The sequence below is a fragment of the Plecotus auritus genome (genome assembly GCF_963455305.1).
Source record: "Plecotus auritus genome assembly, chromosome: 4".
Taxonomy (NCBI): domain Eukaryota; kingdom Metazoa; phylum Chordata; class Mammalia; order Chiroptera; family Vespertilionidae; genus Plecotus; species Plecotus auritus.
In genome coordinates, this window is record NC_137775.1 from 3997301 (window position 1) to 4014662 (window position 17362).

The following is a 17362-nucleotide window of genomic DNA, read 5'->3' on the forward strand; positions in this document are numbered from 1 at the left end:
CTGCCTGTGGGCTGAGGTCCCTCGGGGTACGCCCGCTGTGCCCCGACAAGCACAGGGATGCCTCTGCTTCCCATCCTGGACAAGCGTCCAGAGAAAAAGAAGGAAGTTAGCCAAGCGGGGTGCCCCTCCGGGCCCGTTAGGCAGTTACGTGGGGACAGCCACCTATTCCCAATGAAAAGACTAATGTGAGAGAAAGGCATGTACAACCGAGATGTTCTTGTCCCAAGTGTGCAGGGCTGCCACCTTCTGGCAGGCCGCGCGAATGGCACATTAAAATGACTAGCATTTCCTGTATCTAAGCCTTTTACACATATTATCATCTCATTCATTCTCCCAACAGGGCTATGAGACAGGTACTATTATTATTAACCTACTAGAGGCCCGGTGCACAAAATTCGTGCTCTTAGGGGGGTCCCTCAGCCCGGCCTGCACCCTCTCGCAGTCCGGGAGCCCTCCGGAGATGTCTGACTGATGGCTTAGGCACGCTCCCAAGCCGGCAGTCAGACATCCTTGGTGCTGTTCCGGAGCCGCTGCATGCATCAGCCATGAGCCCAGCTCAGGGCTTCCGGATGAGCGGCGCTCCCCCTGTGGGAGCACCAGGGGGCAGCTCCTGTGTTGTGCATCTGCCCCCTGGTGGTCAGTGCACGTCATAGTGACCAGTTGTTCTGCTCATTTGCATATTAGCCTTTTATTACTGGTATATAGGATAGGCTGATGAGGAAACTGAGTCACCCTTCAGCAAGAGGAGTCTTCTATGTGCCAGGCGCCTCCCTATTAGTTCAGGCCCTCAGTTCCCACAAACCTCACGTGAAAATGCAAACGAGTGGACAGGCAGCAGGTGGCTGAGGGGTGGACGCAGGTCTGGCTGCTCGGCCAGGTGGGAAGCACCTGGACCCACCTTGGTGCTGAGAAGGCCCTGCTGCTGGGCAGCTGAGTGGTGAGTGCCCACGTGTGCGGGAGTCCCCTAACCCGCGGAGGACACAGCACCAGCCTGCGAGGGTCCCGCAGCTCTGAGCGGAGCCAGGACGCGCTGCTCCCAACGGTGAGACGTGAGGGCTTTGAGGCCACGGTGGGGACCCTCCTTCCTTCTCCTCGGCTCACTGCGGAGCGCTCAGAGGTCAGGACCTCGCTCCTCACGTGAGGTCGGGCCTCAGGGAGAAAGAAGGACGTCTGTCTCAGAGCCCCGACCCCGGAAAACCCCCTGGAATTCCTCTCCACGCTCCCCCGCCCGCCCCAGGGTCCCGTGACTCGCACCTGGGGCTCTGACCACGGGAACACGAGGACACAGGTGCGCGCCTGGTGGGGCGAGCGGAACAGGTCAGCGAGCCAGGGGTTCAGCCTCCACCCTCAGCACGCGGACCCCTGCCGAGCGGGGGGGGCCCTGGGAGGTCCCTGCAGCTGCACTCCACACCATCCCCCCAAACTCCGCCAGCGCCCTGCTCCCCCGGCAGCCCCCGGCGCTTTCTAAGCCGCAGCCCAGCCCACAAGAAGCCCCGGCCAGCGCGTCCCCTCTAAGCCGGCAGGAGGCGCTTGCCATGCTCCCGGGCCATGTGGCCATCACCCTTACGGGGGGGAGCCGGGAGCAAAGGACCGCGCAGACGGGGTGACAAGCCGAGCGCCCCGAGCTGGAGGTGGGGCAGCTCACCCGCGAACACGCCCCCCAGGAAAGGCGCCCGGCTCCCCGGAGGGCTGTGTCTAGGTCACCTGCAGGGCTCACACGCCTGCATGCCCCCGCCTCCCGAATCCCCGCAGGAAGCCGGCGGGCCGCGGGGCAGAGCCTGGGGCTCCCGGGCCGTCACCGCTCAGCCGGAGGGCCAGCGCCAGGGCTGCCCAGTCACCAGCACCACCCGAGTCCCCGCCGGAGCTGGTGCACCAGGGTCAGGCGAGTTTGGCAACAGCGATGCAAGCACTGCTCTCACCTTGAGCTCATGCTCAAGGTCAGGCTCCCCTAGGCTGGTTGGGGCTGGGGCTGGTGCGTGGCCGAGGGGGCAGGGCCTCCTAGGGGGGTGTCAAAGGCAGAAACTGCACATCCCCCCCCAACTGACCCCTGCCCCAGTCCCCCGGCAGGTGAGGCTGGGCATTCAAACACGTGAGCTCACTGTCAGCCCTCCAGCAAGTTCCAAGGTCCAGACCAGGCCGAGCTGCAGCTTCCCAGGGGCAGGCCGGCTCAGGAGGGGGAGCGGAGGGGCAGGCAGCAGGGGCAGGGAGACCCATTGCTGCCTGGAGCCTCTCCTGACCTCCTGACCTCGAGCCCCCCCCAGTGTCCAATCACCTACATCAGCTCCAGGGGAGCCTCACACAGCCCCCGCCCCAGCCCCCGCCCCCGCCCTCACTTGCACCCCAGGAACGCTTTCTCCTGCAGCCGCCTCCCCCTCTGGCTATGTCAGTATTTCCAGGAATCGCTCAGTGTTCAGGTCATCTAGACCTCGGGCACTCGGAACCCACAGTGACCCGTTCTAAAGGTCCTTTTGTCCTCTGACATCTGACCCTCCTCTCCAGGAGAGCCCCCCTCCCGCCAGGTCACCCCTTACCAGCCTCCCCCTGCAGCCCGCCCCTCCCTCCAAGCCACCCCTCACCAGCCTCCCCTGCAGCCTCCCCCCTACAGCCAGGCCACCCCTCACCAGCCTCCTCCCCCCCTCCCACCAGGCCACCCCTCACCAGCCTCCCCTGCAGTGCCCCCTCCCACCAGGGCACCCCTCACCAGCCTCCCCTCGACCCGCCCCCCCCACACACAGCCAGTGGCTCCATTCACCCTTCCCCCCAAGCCACACCCTCGAGCAAAGTGGATCCCTCCTCCTCCCAGCCCATGCCAGGCTGTGTCTCTTAAGCCGCTTCTTCCTTCTGTCCCTGTGACAACCATGGTGGTTGGCATTGCTCGCTGGGGCTCCTTCCCAGCCTCCTCACACCCTCCCCGCCTCCGGGGAGGCCACCCCCCTCCCACCGCTGTGTGATCCTCTCCCTCCGCCGCCTGGTGAACACCAAACTCCTTTGTTGGGCCAAAGGCAGGGCTGCCGGGTGTAGCAGAAAAACGTCAGGTGCGCAGCTGCCCGTGAATTGGGGTGAACACTTCCTTTTAGTATAAGCAGGCCCCACGCCACGTGGGTATGCCCAGCCTCTGTTGCCAGTAACAGATATCGCCCGGTACCTGGGACAATAACCCTGAAAAGGTGCGCTGTTGATGTGAAGTCTAACTTAGCCAGGTGTCCGCGTCCCCCAAGACTGCTCTACCGAACCCTGAGACGGAACCGGTTCAACAGCTCCGGCTCCCTCCCCTTGCTGTGCCCTCTCCTCGCAGCTCCATCCAATGCCCCGGAGCCGCTCAGCCCGCTGTGACCCCCCCTCAGAGCCCACGGCCCCTCTGCATCGGCCCACATGGGGTCTTTTCTCACCAACCACCTTCCCCCCGCCCTCCCCCCGACTGCAGACCTGGAGGGGGCCTCGTGGCTCTGCTCTCTGTGCCCCGCCCAGCACCACACCCAGTGGCAGAGCAGCGACAGCTCGGAGCAGACCCGCAGGCCAGGAGGGGACCCGCCTGGGCCGTGACAGGCAGAGCGTGTCTCAGCACAGAGCCCAGTGCCCTCCTGGGGCTGCTCCGGAGTCCCGGCGGCACCCAGTCAGTGTCCCTGGGCGGCCAGGCCTCTCACGGGCTATGTCTTCGGAGCAGCGGTCTCCAGGCGGTGGTCCGCGGACCCTGGTGGTCCTGGAGGTCCAAAAGGTTGGCGACCGCTACGTTGGAGGACGCCTTCAAAAAGCAAGTGGCCCCAGCACCTGCCCCTCTGCCCCCTCCTCCTCCCCCCGCCCCCCGGACAGCGTGCCGGCCAGGCAGGGGGAGGGGACCAGCCCCAAAGGTGGTGACACTGACATCCCGTTGCCTCTCGTTTCTGGGAAGCGGTGGCCTCGTCCAGACCGGCTTTGGCTAACACAGAGCCGCTGCCCAGGTGCCGGCCGTGACCCGATGCCCTGCCAAGGCCCACACCTGTCCGGTGCAGCAGGTCCAGAAGGGTCATGCAGGGTGCCCGGTGAGCCTGACCCGCACCCACTGTTTACTGCACGGAACTCCGCCCTCTGTCTTGCCGTGAAGCCAAAGCTGAGAATTTGGTGTCTGTTTCTTCCCTGAAACCCACACGTTCCCCAACACGCAGGGCCTGCTCTCACCTCGGTCACGACGGAGGAGCCGGGCGTGGCGTACACCCAGCCGTGCCCGCAGGGGCCCAGCGGCAGGAGGCTTCTGTCGGCGGCCAGGCCGGCCAGCGGGTCCACGCAGCCCAGGCCGCTCCGGTTCCAGTCCACCTCGTAGCTGAGGCACTGGCGGGGGAAGGCCTCGCCCGCGGGCCCCGGGCCGGGCACCGTGACGTTCAGCTCCTCGGCCGGGCTCCAGCCGCAGCGCCGGCTCAGCTGGGCCACGCCCGGGCTCCGGCAGCGGTGCTCGGGGGTGAAGCCCAGGAACACGATGCCCACGTAGATGGGGGGGAACGATGCCGAGAGCAGCGCGAGGAGGAGAAACGTTTGCTTCTGGGACCAGCCGACTCCCGGACCTGCTCCAGAGCGTCATCCACGTGGGCGCGGCGGCCGTGGCGGCGGCATCGCGGAGCAGCCCGCCGCGGGCAGTGGCCAGGTCAGTGGTCCCTGCGGGCTCCTTGCAGCGGGCCCTTCTCCCAGCCGCCTGCAGCACCGCTGTGTGGCTGCCCCATCCGCACCTGGGGGAGCAGGCTGGGAGGCAGCAACGCCCCAAGCTCACTCTCCACCGAACTTGCCCGGCTGCCCAGGGAGAGCTCCGGCCAGGGAAGCCGCCTCTGGCTCACGTCCGTGTGCTGGTTCATTTGTTGACTCAACAAACATTCGCCAGGTCCCCGCACACGGCAGGTGGAGCGGGCTCTGCACACAGGGATGGGCCGTCCTAACTCCGCCGGCTCAGTGTCCCCGGGGCGGACTCCCCACGGGACAGCAGCAGGCAGAGGGAGCCCCCGCCGGCCCTCGGCCTCACATGCCGTCGGCAGGGTGCAGGGGGGTCGGCAGGCGGTGAAGCAAGGCAGGAGGAGTGAGGCGGCCGGCAAAGTGGCCCAGATGACCCCCAGCACGCACGGGGGCCAGGGCCGGGGGCAGCCAGGCTCCAGGCCTTCATCCCGGGCCACCCTGCCCTCCTCAGGGCCTGCTCCCCAGGGGGCGGAGCTGGGAGCCGGCCATGAGGCCCTCCGCCCCCACCCCTCAAACAGGCAGAGCCTGCCCATCCCGCCCCTGCACGGCACACGCGGAGCCCAGGGATGGCGGGGCCTGGGCAGCAGCAGCACGGCCGCACCGGAAACAGCTCCGGTTTTGCAGGTAACCGTCCTCTGGCCGGGGCGCGTGGGACGGAACGGGGTGCGAGGGCCCAGCTCCCCAGACGGACCCGTTTCCCGCCGTCCTCGCCCGACTCGGCATGGCTGGGTTTCCTGGGACCCCACCAGTGTCGCTGTCTCCCGGGCAGGCTCCCAGCTGCCCTGAAACAGCCTGACCCCAGGACACGGCCCAGGGCCCTCTGGCCTCCGCGGTGAGGCCCCGTGGGCCCAGGCCAGGGCTGCTGACAGGAGCCCCAGGACACACGACATTCGGGGGCCCTCCACGCGCACAGGAGGGACAGGTGGAGGTGCACAGGGGTGCCCTTCGTTCCTGGGACACGCGTTCCTGGGCACCAGAGCTGCCTCCAGCCCGGTGGTTTGGTAGCAAGCATGGCCCCTCCTGGGGGACTGCAGCTCCGAGATGCCCTCCCACGTGGCCAGAGGGGGAGCCCAGGGGGGGGAGGGGGTGGGGGTCCCCAGCATACTCAGCACGGCCCTGGGAGAGGCAGGAAATGCAGTCTGTCTGGGTGTCTGCCTGCCTCAGGAGCCCCCGGGTGAGGCGTGCCTTTGTTCTAACGGGGGGCTCTGGTGGGCGCCTCGATGGCTCCTGGCCACAGGAGAGACCACCCCCATCCTCGTGAGCTAGCCACGGGCCCTGCCCCACGAGGAAGCCTCCGTGAGAACCCGTGTTGCAGGGCTCAGAGCTCCCAGGTCCAGGACACGTTCACATGGGGTGGGGGTGGGAGGAGGGGGGCAGGGAGGCCCCGGCTCCGCAGGGACAGAGGCTCCTGGGCTCGGACCCTCCGGGTCTCACCCCGTGCATCCCTTCACCTGGCCGCTCACCTGCATCCTTCATTGGGCCCTTTGCTAAGCCGTAAACTCAGCGCCACCCTGAGACCTGCCAGCTGCTCTAGCAAATAACGGAATCCAAGAAGGAGGGGTCATGGGAACCCCGGTCTGCAGCCACCGCAGGCGGAACTGTGGGAGCTGGGGCCCTCCTGCCTCTGATGGGCACCTGCAGTGGGGCCTGATCTATGGGGTCTGACGCTCTCCAGGAAGACGGTGTCGGGTCAAGTTAATGTGGTGTCAGAGAACTGCTTTTGGGGGATAACCCACAGTGACACAGGAAGAGGACTACGGGGGTGCCAGCTCCCCTGACGTGGGTCCTCTGCGTGGGGAGTGGCCGAAGCCTGAAGGTCCAGCTCTCCACGCATCACGGGGAGAAAGCGGGGTTCCTCCCCGCCCCCAGCGGCCAGGCCAGACCACACCTGACCTGAACCCCACCGCTCACTTTTTTCCATGGAGAAAGCAGCTGCCCAGCTCTGTGCAGGAGCTGCCCCACCCCCACCAGAGACTGGGGGACCCTTAGCTTGCCCTGCATCACTCCCTTGCCCCCTCCCCCAGCCCTGCTTCAGGCGATCCTAATGGCAAAGGGGAGAAGCCACCAAGGACTGCGGCCACGGCCCGTCACGAAGGGCCTGGCTGGTGCCATCAGCCCGAGTTTGGAGGCCGGCCAGGTGCTCACCAAGCATGTAACGTGACCCTTGCCAGCACCTGAGTTACCCAGGCATCAGACATGAGAAACCAAGGCTCAGGGTCAGCCCCTTGCCGCGTCACGCGTGCGGTCCTGGTGCCAGAGCATCCCCGCGGACATGCGAGCGAGCGAGGGTGGGGCTCCCACTGACGCTTCACTAGGGACCCGGATTCCATCTCATCCGACTCTCACGTGTCATGCAATCCTACCCTGCCTTTGTTTCCTTAGCCATTTACAAATGCGAAGCGTGCTCGGAGCGTGCAGACCGAACCAGAGGGGGCGACGGGGCCCCGGGCAGAGGATGGGCTCAGAGCGCAGGTCCTGGCTCAGGTTCAAAGCCAACCAGCAGCCGTGTCACAGCGATTGTGTCCCCCCGGGGCCCGGTCAGTCCCCCAGCCGGAACTGAAAGCTCTCCCCAGACTGGCCTCTGGCGCAAACTCCAAGCCGTTCAGGGGAAGAGACGGGGGACCGTGGGCCTTAGACACGGCTCCGCCCTGTGCCGGGACTCCCGGCCTGACACAGACCATCTCCGTGAATGAATGAAAAGACAAGAAAGCAAGTGGATTTTCTGCATCATGTTTTCTATAAATGCCAAGAATAAAAAGGGAGGGCGTGGGACGGGCACGGGACGGCGGCCGAGATGGGCGCCGAGCTCTTGGGCGCGGCACTGCCGTGGTCGCCGTCCGTGTGTGTCGTCACTGCCGGGCCCCGCGAGGAAGCCGGGGCCGGGCCTGTAGTGTCGGATGCACCTTAGGGCTGCCGTAACAGAGCACCATGGGCTGGGAGGCTGAAACAGAGGGTTACCGCCTCACCGCTCTTTGGCCAGAAGTCCAAGGTCAAGGTGTGGGCAGGGTGGGCTCCTCCTGAGGCTGCGGGCAGGGCTGTCCCGGCTGCTCGCCTTGGCTTGCACTTGACCGTCTTCCCCCTGTGTCTTCACATCCGCTTCCCTCAGTGTGTGTCTGTGTCTGCATTTCTCCATTCTGCAAGGACACCAGTCATGGCGGGTTAGGGCCCACCCGCCGACCTCGCTGCAACGTGGTCATGGGTGTGAGGACCCTACTCTGCGTAAGGTCACGTTCTGGGGTTGGCTTCCGCCACCCCGACATGCCAGCACTCGAATGAGGAGAAGAAAGGAAGGAATGAGCCCTAGCCAGTTTGGCTCAGTCGGATAGAGCGTCGGCCTGTGGACGGAAGGGTCCCGGGTTTGATTCCGGTCAAAGGCACATGCCCAGGTTGTGGGCTCGATCCCCAGCAGGGGGCGTGCAGAAGGCAGCCGATCAATGATTCGCTCCCATCACTGATGTTTCTGTCTCTCTCTCTCCCTCTCCCTTCCCCTCTGAAATCAATAAAAATCTATTTTAAAAAAAGGAGGAGGAATGGGTCAGAAGCACCGTCCCGGTGGTTCTGATACCTGAACAACATTGTGAAATCCTAAGAAAAACAGTAAGGAACTCACTCCAATCGGATCACTAGAAAACGGGATGAAGGGAAGGCTGCTGACTCCGAGAAGCCCACTTTGACGGCTTTGTCTGCTTCCCGTGAGCACCTAGGCGCTCTGGTCCGTAACCAGAGGCAAGACGGGTGTGTGCAGGAGAAGCCACTCGAACAGGGCTGCACCCAGGCCGCCTCCCGGGACCCTGGGACCCACCCACGGGGTTGCTTTGGTGAGCGGGGACCCCCGAGTCTGCCTTCTCGGAAAGAGGCCTGACCCAGACGTGGGTGACGCTGAGGGGCACGGCGGACCCCGTCAGTCCCGCACGTGGGGACGACCCCAGAGAGGACGGAGGTGCTGCGTGAGGGGTCACCCGCCCACTGCAGCTGAGCCCGAACGCGGCCCCGGTACCCCCACAGGAGGGCAGGCGGGCAGCGGACGGGCAGCCAGCTCGGCAACGTCCCACTCTCCAGGGGAAAAAGCAGTGACACCCAGTTAATAATTTATCTTTTATTGAAATTGAATACTTTACGTTACAGTAAATTTGATTGGAAAAAAAAATGAGGAAAGAAATCAATTTTAAAAAATACTCAAGTTGAAATCAAATCAGCCAGCCAAACCGAGTACAGACCCATGAGCCCGGAGGCGTCTGCCTGCAGCGGGTGACTACCACTATGTACAATTCCAGAATAAGAGGAAAGCCATCCGCGAAACACCCCGAGAAGAGCCGGCAGCGGGGAGAGAGCAGTCACCCCGCCCGCCCGCCCGTGGCTGGGGCCCCCACCTCGGCCGCCCCCACCCGGACACCACGTGCCAACGCCAAGGCGGGAGTCCCACCCGCCGGCCCGCATGCAATTCTGCAAGTCACACACTGTGCAATTTATTTAAGGCTTCTTATAGGTCGGATGGTTGATAAACACTTTTTTCTTTAAAAAATAAGCACAGTAACGTTGGCGTCAGAGAACCGGAAGAGGCGAGACCTGTCCCGTCATCTCCTCTGACATCTCGACTCACAAAAATCAACCTTTGGGCGGGTCGTCTGAGGGCACCAGCCAGCGAGAGGAACACTGACAAGTGTGCGCTGCGCACCGAGGCCTCAGGCGTCATGCAGAAGCCGAGCCGGTACCGACTGAAGGCATGGGATGGCGGGGGGGGGGGGGGGGGGGGCCTCGAAGCCCAGGCACTCGGGGGCCACGCACGTGCGTGTGCCCGCAGGAAACGGAAAGCCGAGAGGAAAGGAGACAGACGGAGTATTCTAACTCAGAGGATACATGTCGACAAGTTCAAAATCGCATATGAAACCACCCCCGCAGGCAGCTTCCCGGGACCACGGGTGGCCGAGCACCCCACCGGCAGGAAGAAACTGAGGGGGAGGTTTGTTTTTTTGTTGTTTTTGTTTTTTTTGTGTGTTTTTTTTGTTTTTTTGTTTGTTTTTTTGTTTTTTCACAAACCTGAGTAATTGTCAGAGTCAATAAATAGGAAGAGAGAGGTAAATGCTAAATATAACGGTCAAACACCTACAGGGCCTACAGCAGCAAGGGTTCTCCCAAAGCCCTCTGTCCCCAGGTGCGTCTGGCCCGGCGCCACACCCTTAAATGAGGACTCGGGACAGACCCGAGTCCCAGCACCACCCTTTCCAACCGGACCAATGCCTCATCCCGGGCCGTGACCCGCCACGGACGAGGGGTGCCCGACCTGCTCACCCTCTCTCTCCCCCTTCACAAAAATCATTCCCTTTTGAACCAGTTTTTGTTAAAGGCAAAAACGACAGAAGCGTCATCGAGCTGGAGTCTCATGTGGTCGACGGCGCCCGGCGGGCAGCAGCCCCGGCCCGGCCCCGGACTCAGATGTTCAGGAGGTCCTCGTCGCTGTCGTCGTGGAAGGACCGCAGGCCACCGGGGGGGCCGGGCTTCGGCGCCGCGGCCCGGGGCGGCCCCCGCCTGGCCTTCTCGCCGCCCACCAGCCCCACCCGGGTGTCACGGAGCATCTTCCTCGGCGGGTTGCGCATTGGGTGGGTGCTTGCGGCCCCAGTCCCTCTGCCCGAGTGCACGCGCACCTCTGGGATGGTCAGGACCTCGTCCTCGCTGTCCTGGTCGTCCCCGTGCAGGGAGGCGAGGGCCGCGGCCTCCACGGGCTTGGTGGTGACGTGGCCGTTCTCCTGCCCGTCCTTCCCGGGCCGCGGGGCCGGCGCCTGGATCTCTTCCATCAACCACTCCGTTTCGTTCTCGTCCACCTCCTCCTCCTTGTTGACCTGCTGGGGACCAAACAGAGCCCGTGGAGGCCGCCTGCAGCCAGGTCCGCTCCCGCACACCCTCCTCCCCACCCACCCAGGTCAGGGCCCCTTTTCTGCCCACTCAGCTGCGTGGCCCAGCCAGGTCAGGCCCCCTTTCTGCCCACTCAGCTGCGTGGCCCAGCCAGGAAGTGGCGTCACAGGGGCAGGAAGGCAGCGGTGAGTCCGGGCTCCCCCGCGGCTCATCAGGAGCCCGGCGCCCTGGGCGGGGCGGGCTGGGGGGGAAGGACGTGAGTCGGGGTCCAGCTGAGATAAGCCTTTAGCAGGCAGCTTGGCAGTGGCATCAGGAGCCGTGAGCACATTATGCCCTTTGGTCCAAACGATGCCCCTCTCCTAAAAGTGTATCTTGAAGGAAATCATCCCAACGCCAGAGGCACAAAGCTGACGCCACCGCGAACACGGGTTTAGAACAGGCCAAAAGCAGGAGCCACCGAACGCGAGGCGCTCGGAGACCAGCCGCCTCCGCGGGGAGGATAAAGGAGCGAGACGGACTAAAAGCCACTGATGGCTTTCCCTTTCTACGTCCGTCTGCTGGTTAGGACGTTCTTCTCAGCACCGACTGACAGCACAGCCCCCCCCTCCCCACAGCTCTCCGGGGGGCGGGGGCGGGGCGCAGGACGTACCTTGGAGTATTTGTAGGACACGTTTGCACTTCCTCTACAGCAGCTGGTTAGCTTACTCAGCACCGTTTCCCTGCAAGAGACCAGTTACTCCCGGTGGACCCAGCAGGGTTCCCAGCCTAACAGGGTGGGGGCGCCCCCCCCCCCATGACTCTCCACACACAGGTGCACTAAACCCAGAACGGCGGCCAGAACACCATGGAATCAGACAGGAGTGGATTCAAATCCTGCCCCACCGCTTGGCGGTCTAGCGAGGCCTGGAGCAAGCTATCGAACATCGGTGCCTCCTCTTCTCCACGTATGAACGAGACGGGACACCTTCCTGAACCCCAAGGCTGCACCGAGGCTGCGTGGGCCACCGCGTGGGGACTAACCCCCGGACGGCTCGCGCCATAGCCCTCTGCTTGCCTCTGGCTCACGCGGATGAGAGAGGACAGGGAGCCTGAGCTGGCCGGCTCCTCTGCCCGGGCCAGGGCTGCACCACAGGGCTCCCAGCTGCACGCCTCAGTCACGTGTGACGTGCAAACCCGACGGAAAGTCACACGGGTGAGTGAGCAGCCCTTGCCCGCAGCAGGTGCCTCTAAGCGATGACTTCACGAGGGACAAGGGGAGGGAGGGCGCTAGACCAGGGGGAAGTCTGCTCGCGGCAGGCGTTGAGCTTGCTGCCCCTCTGCACACCCAGGCGTCCCGGGAACCGGCCGGCCAGGCCAGAGCGCGGCCAGGGCAGGAGGGCAAAGCACCTGGGACAGGGTCACGGCTCTGGGCACCCGGGACACCTCATCACAGAAACGCAGACGTTTATAAAACGCAACTGGAAGCCCCCCTCCGGTTTTAACTTGGGCTCTGGTTGCTGTTGGGGCCCCCGAACCACGGAGCCCTGATGCGACTCTGCCCACTGCCCACCCGCCTCTCCTTACCGCCTTTCCTTTTTGTAGAGCAGCAGGGTCAGCAGGCAGCCCGTGAGCGCCACCAGCAGCAGGCTGAGCACCGCGCCCACCGCCTGGCTCCGCTCCGAGAGCCCCGTGCGCGCCGGTGCATCCGCCCCAGCGTCCTCGCTGTCGAAGCCCGCCCTGGAAGGAAGGCTCGTCACTCGGGGGTCCTGCCGCCACAGCGGGGACCAGCAGTCCCCACCTCGGGAGTGGCCCTGATTGCCACACCACACGTCACGCCACCACACGAGATCTACCAGACACGAAGCCCCAACTCAAAGCTGTCTGGATTGCGAGTCCAGGCAGAAGCATCAGGAGCCAGGCTGAACACCCGGCCTGGGGCCACGGGGACAGAGGAAATGAGAAAGCTGAGCTTTGGGGGACGCACTCCTCGGTCCTGGCCTGTCCCTCGGTAGGGCCTCGGGGCCCAGAAGCAAGGAGCTGGAGGGACCTAGGAGATGCTCTGAAGACTCTGCCCTCAGAGCCAGAGACCCCCCGAGCCAGGACCAGCCGGCGCCGGGGACACCTCCACGCACCTGGGCTTGACTTCCCCGCCACCCAGGCCCCGATGTGATTTGGTTTCTGCTTCTGGTTCCTTCTGTGACCCGTGAGGACTTAGGAGTGTGACTCCGTTTCCAAATGTCTTTCTACTTCTCAGTGACTCTCCTGTCCCTGTTCCTAACTGAGTGCACCAGGTGTGCCGTTTAGACGGCGCCAGGGTACGGAAACTTGTCGAGACTTGCTTCACACCCGTGCTCCTGGGACAGTCAGGACAAGGCTGACTTTTTTTTTTTTTTTTTTTGCTGGACTAGCGCCCACAGGAAGTAAAAAACAAAACCCAGGTAAGATTTAAGGTCTCGAAGGTGGGGCCTGGGCTCCCCTGGCAGGGTCCCTGCCATCGTTTGCTGCTGCTGCAGGGTCCTCCCCGAGCCGTGAGGGAAAGCAGTCACAAGACAAGAACTCGGTCTTCTCCTGACCTTGTCTCAGGACAGAGAACACAAAGCTTAACATGGAAACGGGGATGAGACAGAAAGGAAGTGCATCGAGGAGGAAAGCCACGGATGTGCTCTGCTTTGGATGAGGCCCTAAGCCTGGCACCGTGGCTGGGCCAGGGAACCAGGGTGGGCACGCGAGAGGCAGGCTCCCGAGGCCACAGAGGCTGCCACCTCCCTTCCCGCACCAAGAAGCTCTCGGGGCAGAAACGGGATTTTTCCATGAAAACCTGGCCTCTGGCGGATTTTCAAGATTTGTAGAAAGTTCATTCACTCGGGCAGAAAATGCTTCCCTCGAGTTAAAGTGACATTAACTCACAACCACCTTTCAACCAGCCAATCTAGTAGTTTGTACTAGAAAACGAAAGATTAGCTGGGAACAAAGGTGGGATAAAGCTGCCACCTCCCAGGGACCACCAAGGGGGACACGTTGCTGGGAGAGGACATGAAAAGAGAGAGGCACTAGGGGCCCACGGTGCACGCACCCCAGTACTGCTGGGAGTGGCCGGGGCTGCGCGCAGTGACAAGGAGTGGACCAAGGAGACAGGACGTGGACAACTGCTGAAGCCAGGTGCTGGCTAGTAGGGTTTACCTCTACCACTTCTCTGGACTTGTTCATGTGTGAATTCTTTCCACAATAAAACACTAGGTGGAAAACACACACACACACACACACACACACACACACACACACACACACACAAGCTGTAGCTGAGTTTTGAGCGAGGAGGTGGGTAAAGTTGGTAAGTGTCCATCCAGAGGGGAAAGTGACGGAGAGCAGGCTCCCACCCATGCCGGGACGCCGCACTTACCGCAGCGGACACACGGCGGAGGTGTACCAGGAGAAGAGGTACTGGCAGTCGGCGGTCTCGTGGTTGAACTCGGGGATCCCCTCCTTCACCGAAGAGTCACAGTGGAAGAAGATGGTGGAAGAGACAGTTTTTGTCTTATCTTTCCCACATTTGGAGGTCGAGGAAAACACCACATCCAGATCCCCATCTGTCAGAATGGAAAGCGAGCACACAACACAGCACTGTTATCATCACTATTTCAATAACAGCTGATCTTCTCAAAGTTTTACAAAGTTTGCAGACACTTAAAACCAAGCAGAAGGGTCCCCCATCAAATGTCCCACGTGTGCTCTCCTCACAGGCCACCTGGCACGCACGTGGGCCTCTTCCCTAAGTCCGTGTGCAAGGCGGCCTGGGCCCTGACTGTGAGAGGGCTGGCTGTGTCCTCAGGTAACAATAGGGTCCGGAGTGGCAGCTGGCGAGGGGGTACTGGCCTACCCGGAGACTGGAATAAACCAAGTGAGCGGCCAGCAAACTGACCAATCAGCCAACTAATCAACCAATCAGCCAACAATCAGCCAACCATACACCAGCCAGTCACCAAACCAGTAGGCTAATCAACGAACAGCCAGCCAATCAACCAACCAGCCAGCCAGCTAATCAATCAGCCAGCCAGCAAGCCAACCATTTAATTAACCAGCCAGCCAATCAGCCATACAATTTACCAATCAACCAACCAACCAACCAACCAGCCAGCTAATCAATCAACCAGGCAACGAACCAGCCAATCAACCAATCAGCCAGCCAATCAACCAATCACCAGCCAACCAATCAACCAATCACCAGCCAGCTAATCAACCAATCGGCCAATCAACCAATTAGCCAGTCAGCTAATAAACCAACCAACTAGCCTGCCAGTCAACCATTCAATTAACCAACCAGCCAACCAACCTATCAACCAGCCAACTAATAAACCAGTCAGCTAACCATTCAATTAACCAACCAACCAATCAACCTATCAACCAGCCAGCAAATAAGCCAGCCAGACAATCAACCATTCCATTAGCCAACCAACCAGCCAATCAGCCAGCCAGCTAATCAACCAACCAATCAAACAATCAGGCACCCAGCCAATCAACCAGCCAGCCAATCAACCAACCAACCGGCCAGTCAATCAACCAATCAGCCAGCCAGCCAACCATTCAATTAACCAACCAACCATACCTACCTAATGGAGCCTCAATAAAAGCCCTGGCCCCCAGGGGGCAGTGAGCTCCTTGGTTGGCAATACTGGGCGCACTGTGTCACACGCTGACCTGGGAATGCACACACCCCAATCCCGCAGGGAGAGAACAGCAGGGGGTCTGGCTCCCTCCTGAACCTGCCCTCGTGCTTCTTCCTTTGGCTGATTTTAATCTACATCCTTTCACTATAACGAACTACAACCAGGACTAACGGCTCTCAGTGAGTCTCAGGGCCCTTCCAGGGAATTATCAAACCTGAGGCTGGTGATGGGAGCCCCCCCAAACTAGCAGTTGGTATTAGAAGTGAGGGAGCCTTGTGTGGATTCAGTCCACTCCCCACTCTGTAGGCGACTGGAACTGTCCCGTCAGCCACAGCGGGGAGGCCGGGAGGTTAGTGTGAGGCAGACAGATCAGAGAGGGGAGCCCTGGGACTCTGTTCAATCCACTGGGGTGGCTGCACACAAGGCAAGAACAGTACCAGGGCTTAGGTTTTATTTTTTTAATTTTAGAATCAAGACATTAAAATAAAATAAAAAGGATCTGAGATTTCAACTGAAGGGACTTCATGAATATTTTAAAGCTCTTCCTTCGAGAAGTAAAACGGAACAATGGGAAAATGCAATTACCTTGAATGTAGTATTTGGTTTTATCAGCAGTTCCCACTTTCCTGCTGAAGTGCTGGTCGTTGGATTTAACCTGGCAGACGCTGGCTCCGTAGCACGCCGGATTGTTGGAGCTCGTGATGGAAGAAAGCTGGATCTCATACAGGTACTTGTCCCCGTTTGTTCGAATGTCCCCGGAGGCACTGAACTGCCTGGAGAGACAGAAAAGGCAGCAGTGACTCCGCAGTCCTTTAAAAAAGCTGTTCACACCTGGCCAGTGTGGCTCAGTGGTTAAGTGTCAACCTATGAACCAGGAGGTCACAGTTCCATTCCCGGTCAGGGCACGTGCCCAGGTTGCGGGCTGGGACCCCAGTAGGAGGCGTGCAGGAGGCAGCTGATTGATGATTCTCATCATTGATGTTTCTAGTTCCCCCCCCTTCCTCTCTGAAATCAACAAAAACTTATGTTTAAAAAGAAAGCTGTTTACTATAGACCCGAAGTCCTGGGAGCGAGTGCAGACCGCAGGACACCCCGGTGGGCAGACTTCCACCCCCACCACCTTGCACTCTGCACAGTGCGCCTTCTTCGAATTGCATAGCACACACCCACCTCGCCCTGCCCCCGCCCTGACAGACACCTGGCCACCTGACCACAAGAAGGTCCCAGTGACACTGCCAAGATGCTGATCATTTATTCAGAAGCCGATCAGCCCATAGATCCCTGATCAAACATTGTTTCTGAAAGCCGTGGCTCGACCCCTGGGCTTATCATCAAGTGAGGGGGCGGGGCACCTTTATTTTCACACTCGAGAGAATTCACCATCTTTGGTGTTAAGACTTGAGAGCTGAGCAGTTTTCCCTTGGTTGAAGCAGGCCGTGCCGACAGCCTGGGATCGGGAACTCGGGCCCCGGCCTGTTTACCTTGTGGAGCTCCCGCCAGGCAGAGACCCGGCTGCCGAGTCCACGTGGGACGCACGGCAGTGCCCGGAGGAAAAGGCTCACTCACTTAAAGAAAATGTCTCCGAGGCTGACGCTCTTGCCGGTGACGGGGTTGGTGATGGTCCCGTTCACCATCTGCACCTCCTGGGGCTTCACGGCACAGGCAGCCCGCGAGTCCCAGCTGAAGTGGTAGGTGCAGGTGTCCGTGTCGAACCTGGAGGGGGTGCAGGACAGTCACACCCAGGGCCAGCGGGGCCAGGCGGGCTTCGGAGGAGATGGCACACAGCCGCAGGGGCTCCCCCATCCCCGCCCCTGCCTTCAGACTCCGGGGCCTCCCGCCTCCCTGGGACGGGCAGGCAGCTCTGGCTAAGACGGCTCTTTTGTTCACTTTCCTCAAAACCGTATCAGGAAAGAGGACCAGCCAGTACGTCAGCCACGCGAAAAGGTAGGAAATAGCTTAATACAATTTCTTAAACTTAGAAACCGTGCAACGTCGAAAAGCTGAAAAAAATTGCTCCTAGGTTTTTGAATTTTTACTTGACAGGTGTTTGCGACTCAGAAATTGCCCACTCCCACTCCGCGGACAATGGACCATTCCTGGGCCTTCCCTCTGGCAAGCTCAGCTCTGGAGAGAACCCTTTGTTCACAAACAGCAGCTCACATGCTCCCTCTGCT

General features: G+C 61.4%; 1 protein-coding gene and 1 pseudogene across 2 annotated transcripts in view; both read right to left on the reverse strand.

Annotated features, from left to right (window-relative positions):
• Window positions 1-3640: 3640 nt before the first annotated feature.
• On the reverse strand, window positions 3641-4583 carry LOC308245986 (solute carrier family 22 member 2-like; annotated as a pseudogene). Its single transcript has 2 exons — window positions 4156-4583; window positions 3641-3742 (listed from the first exon to the last, which is right to left on the reverse strand). The product of its transcript is annotated as a solute carrier family 22 member 2-like (transcript).
• Window positions 4584-7887: 3304 nt separating this feature from the next.
• Window positions 7888-17362, reverse strand: part of IGF2R (insulin like growth factor 2 receptor) — a 103084-nt gene continuing 93609 nt past the window's right edge. Inside the window, 6 exon segments of the mRNA XM_080666273.1 lie at window positions 7888-10532; window positions 11195-11264; window positions 12109-12261; window positions 13925-14111; window positions 15774-15961; window positions 16755-16901. Coding sequence (XP_080522399.1) covers window positions 10125-10532; window positions 11195-11264; window positions 12109-12261; window positions 13925-14111; window positions 15774-15961; window positions 16755-16901 — 1153 coding nt within the window. The 3' untranslated portion in view covers window positions 7888-10124.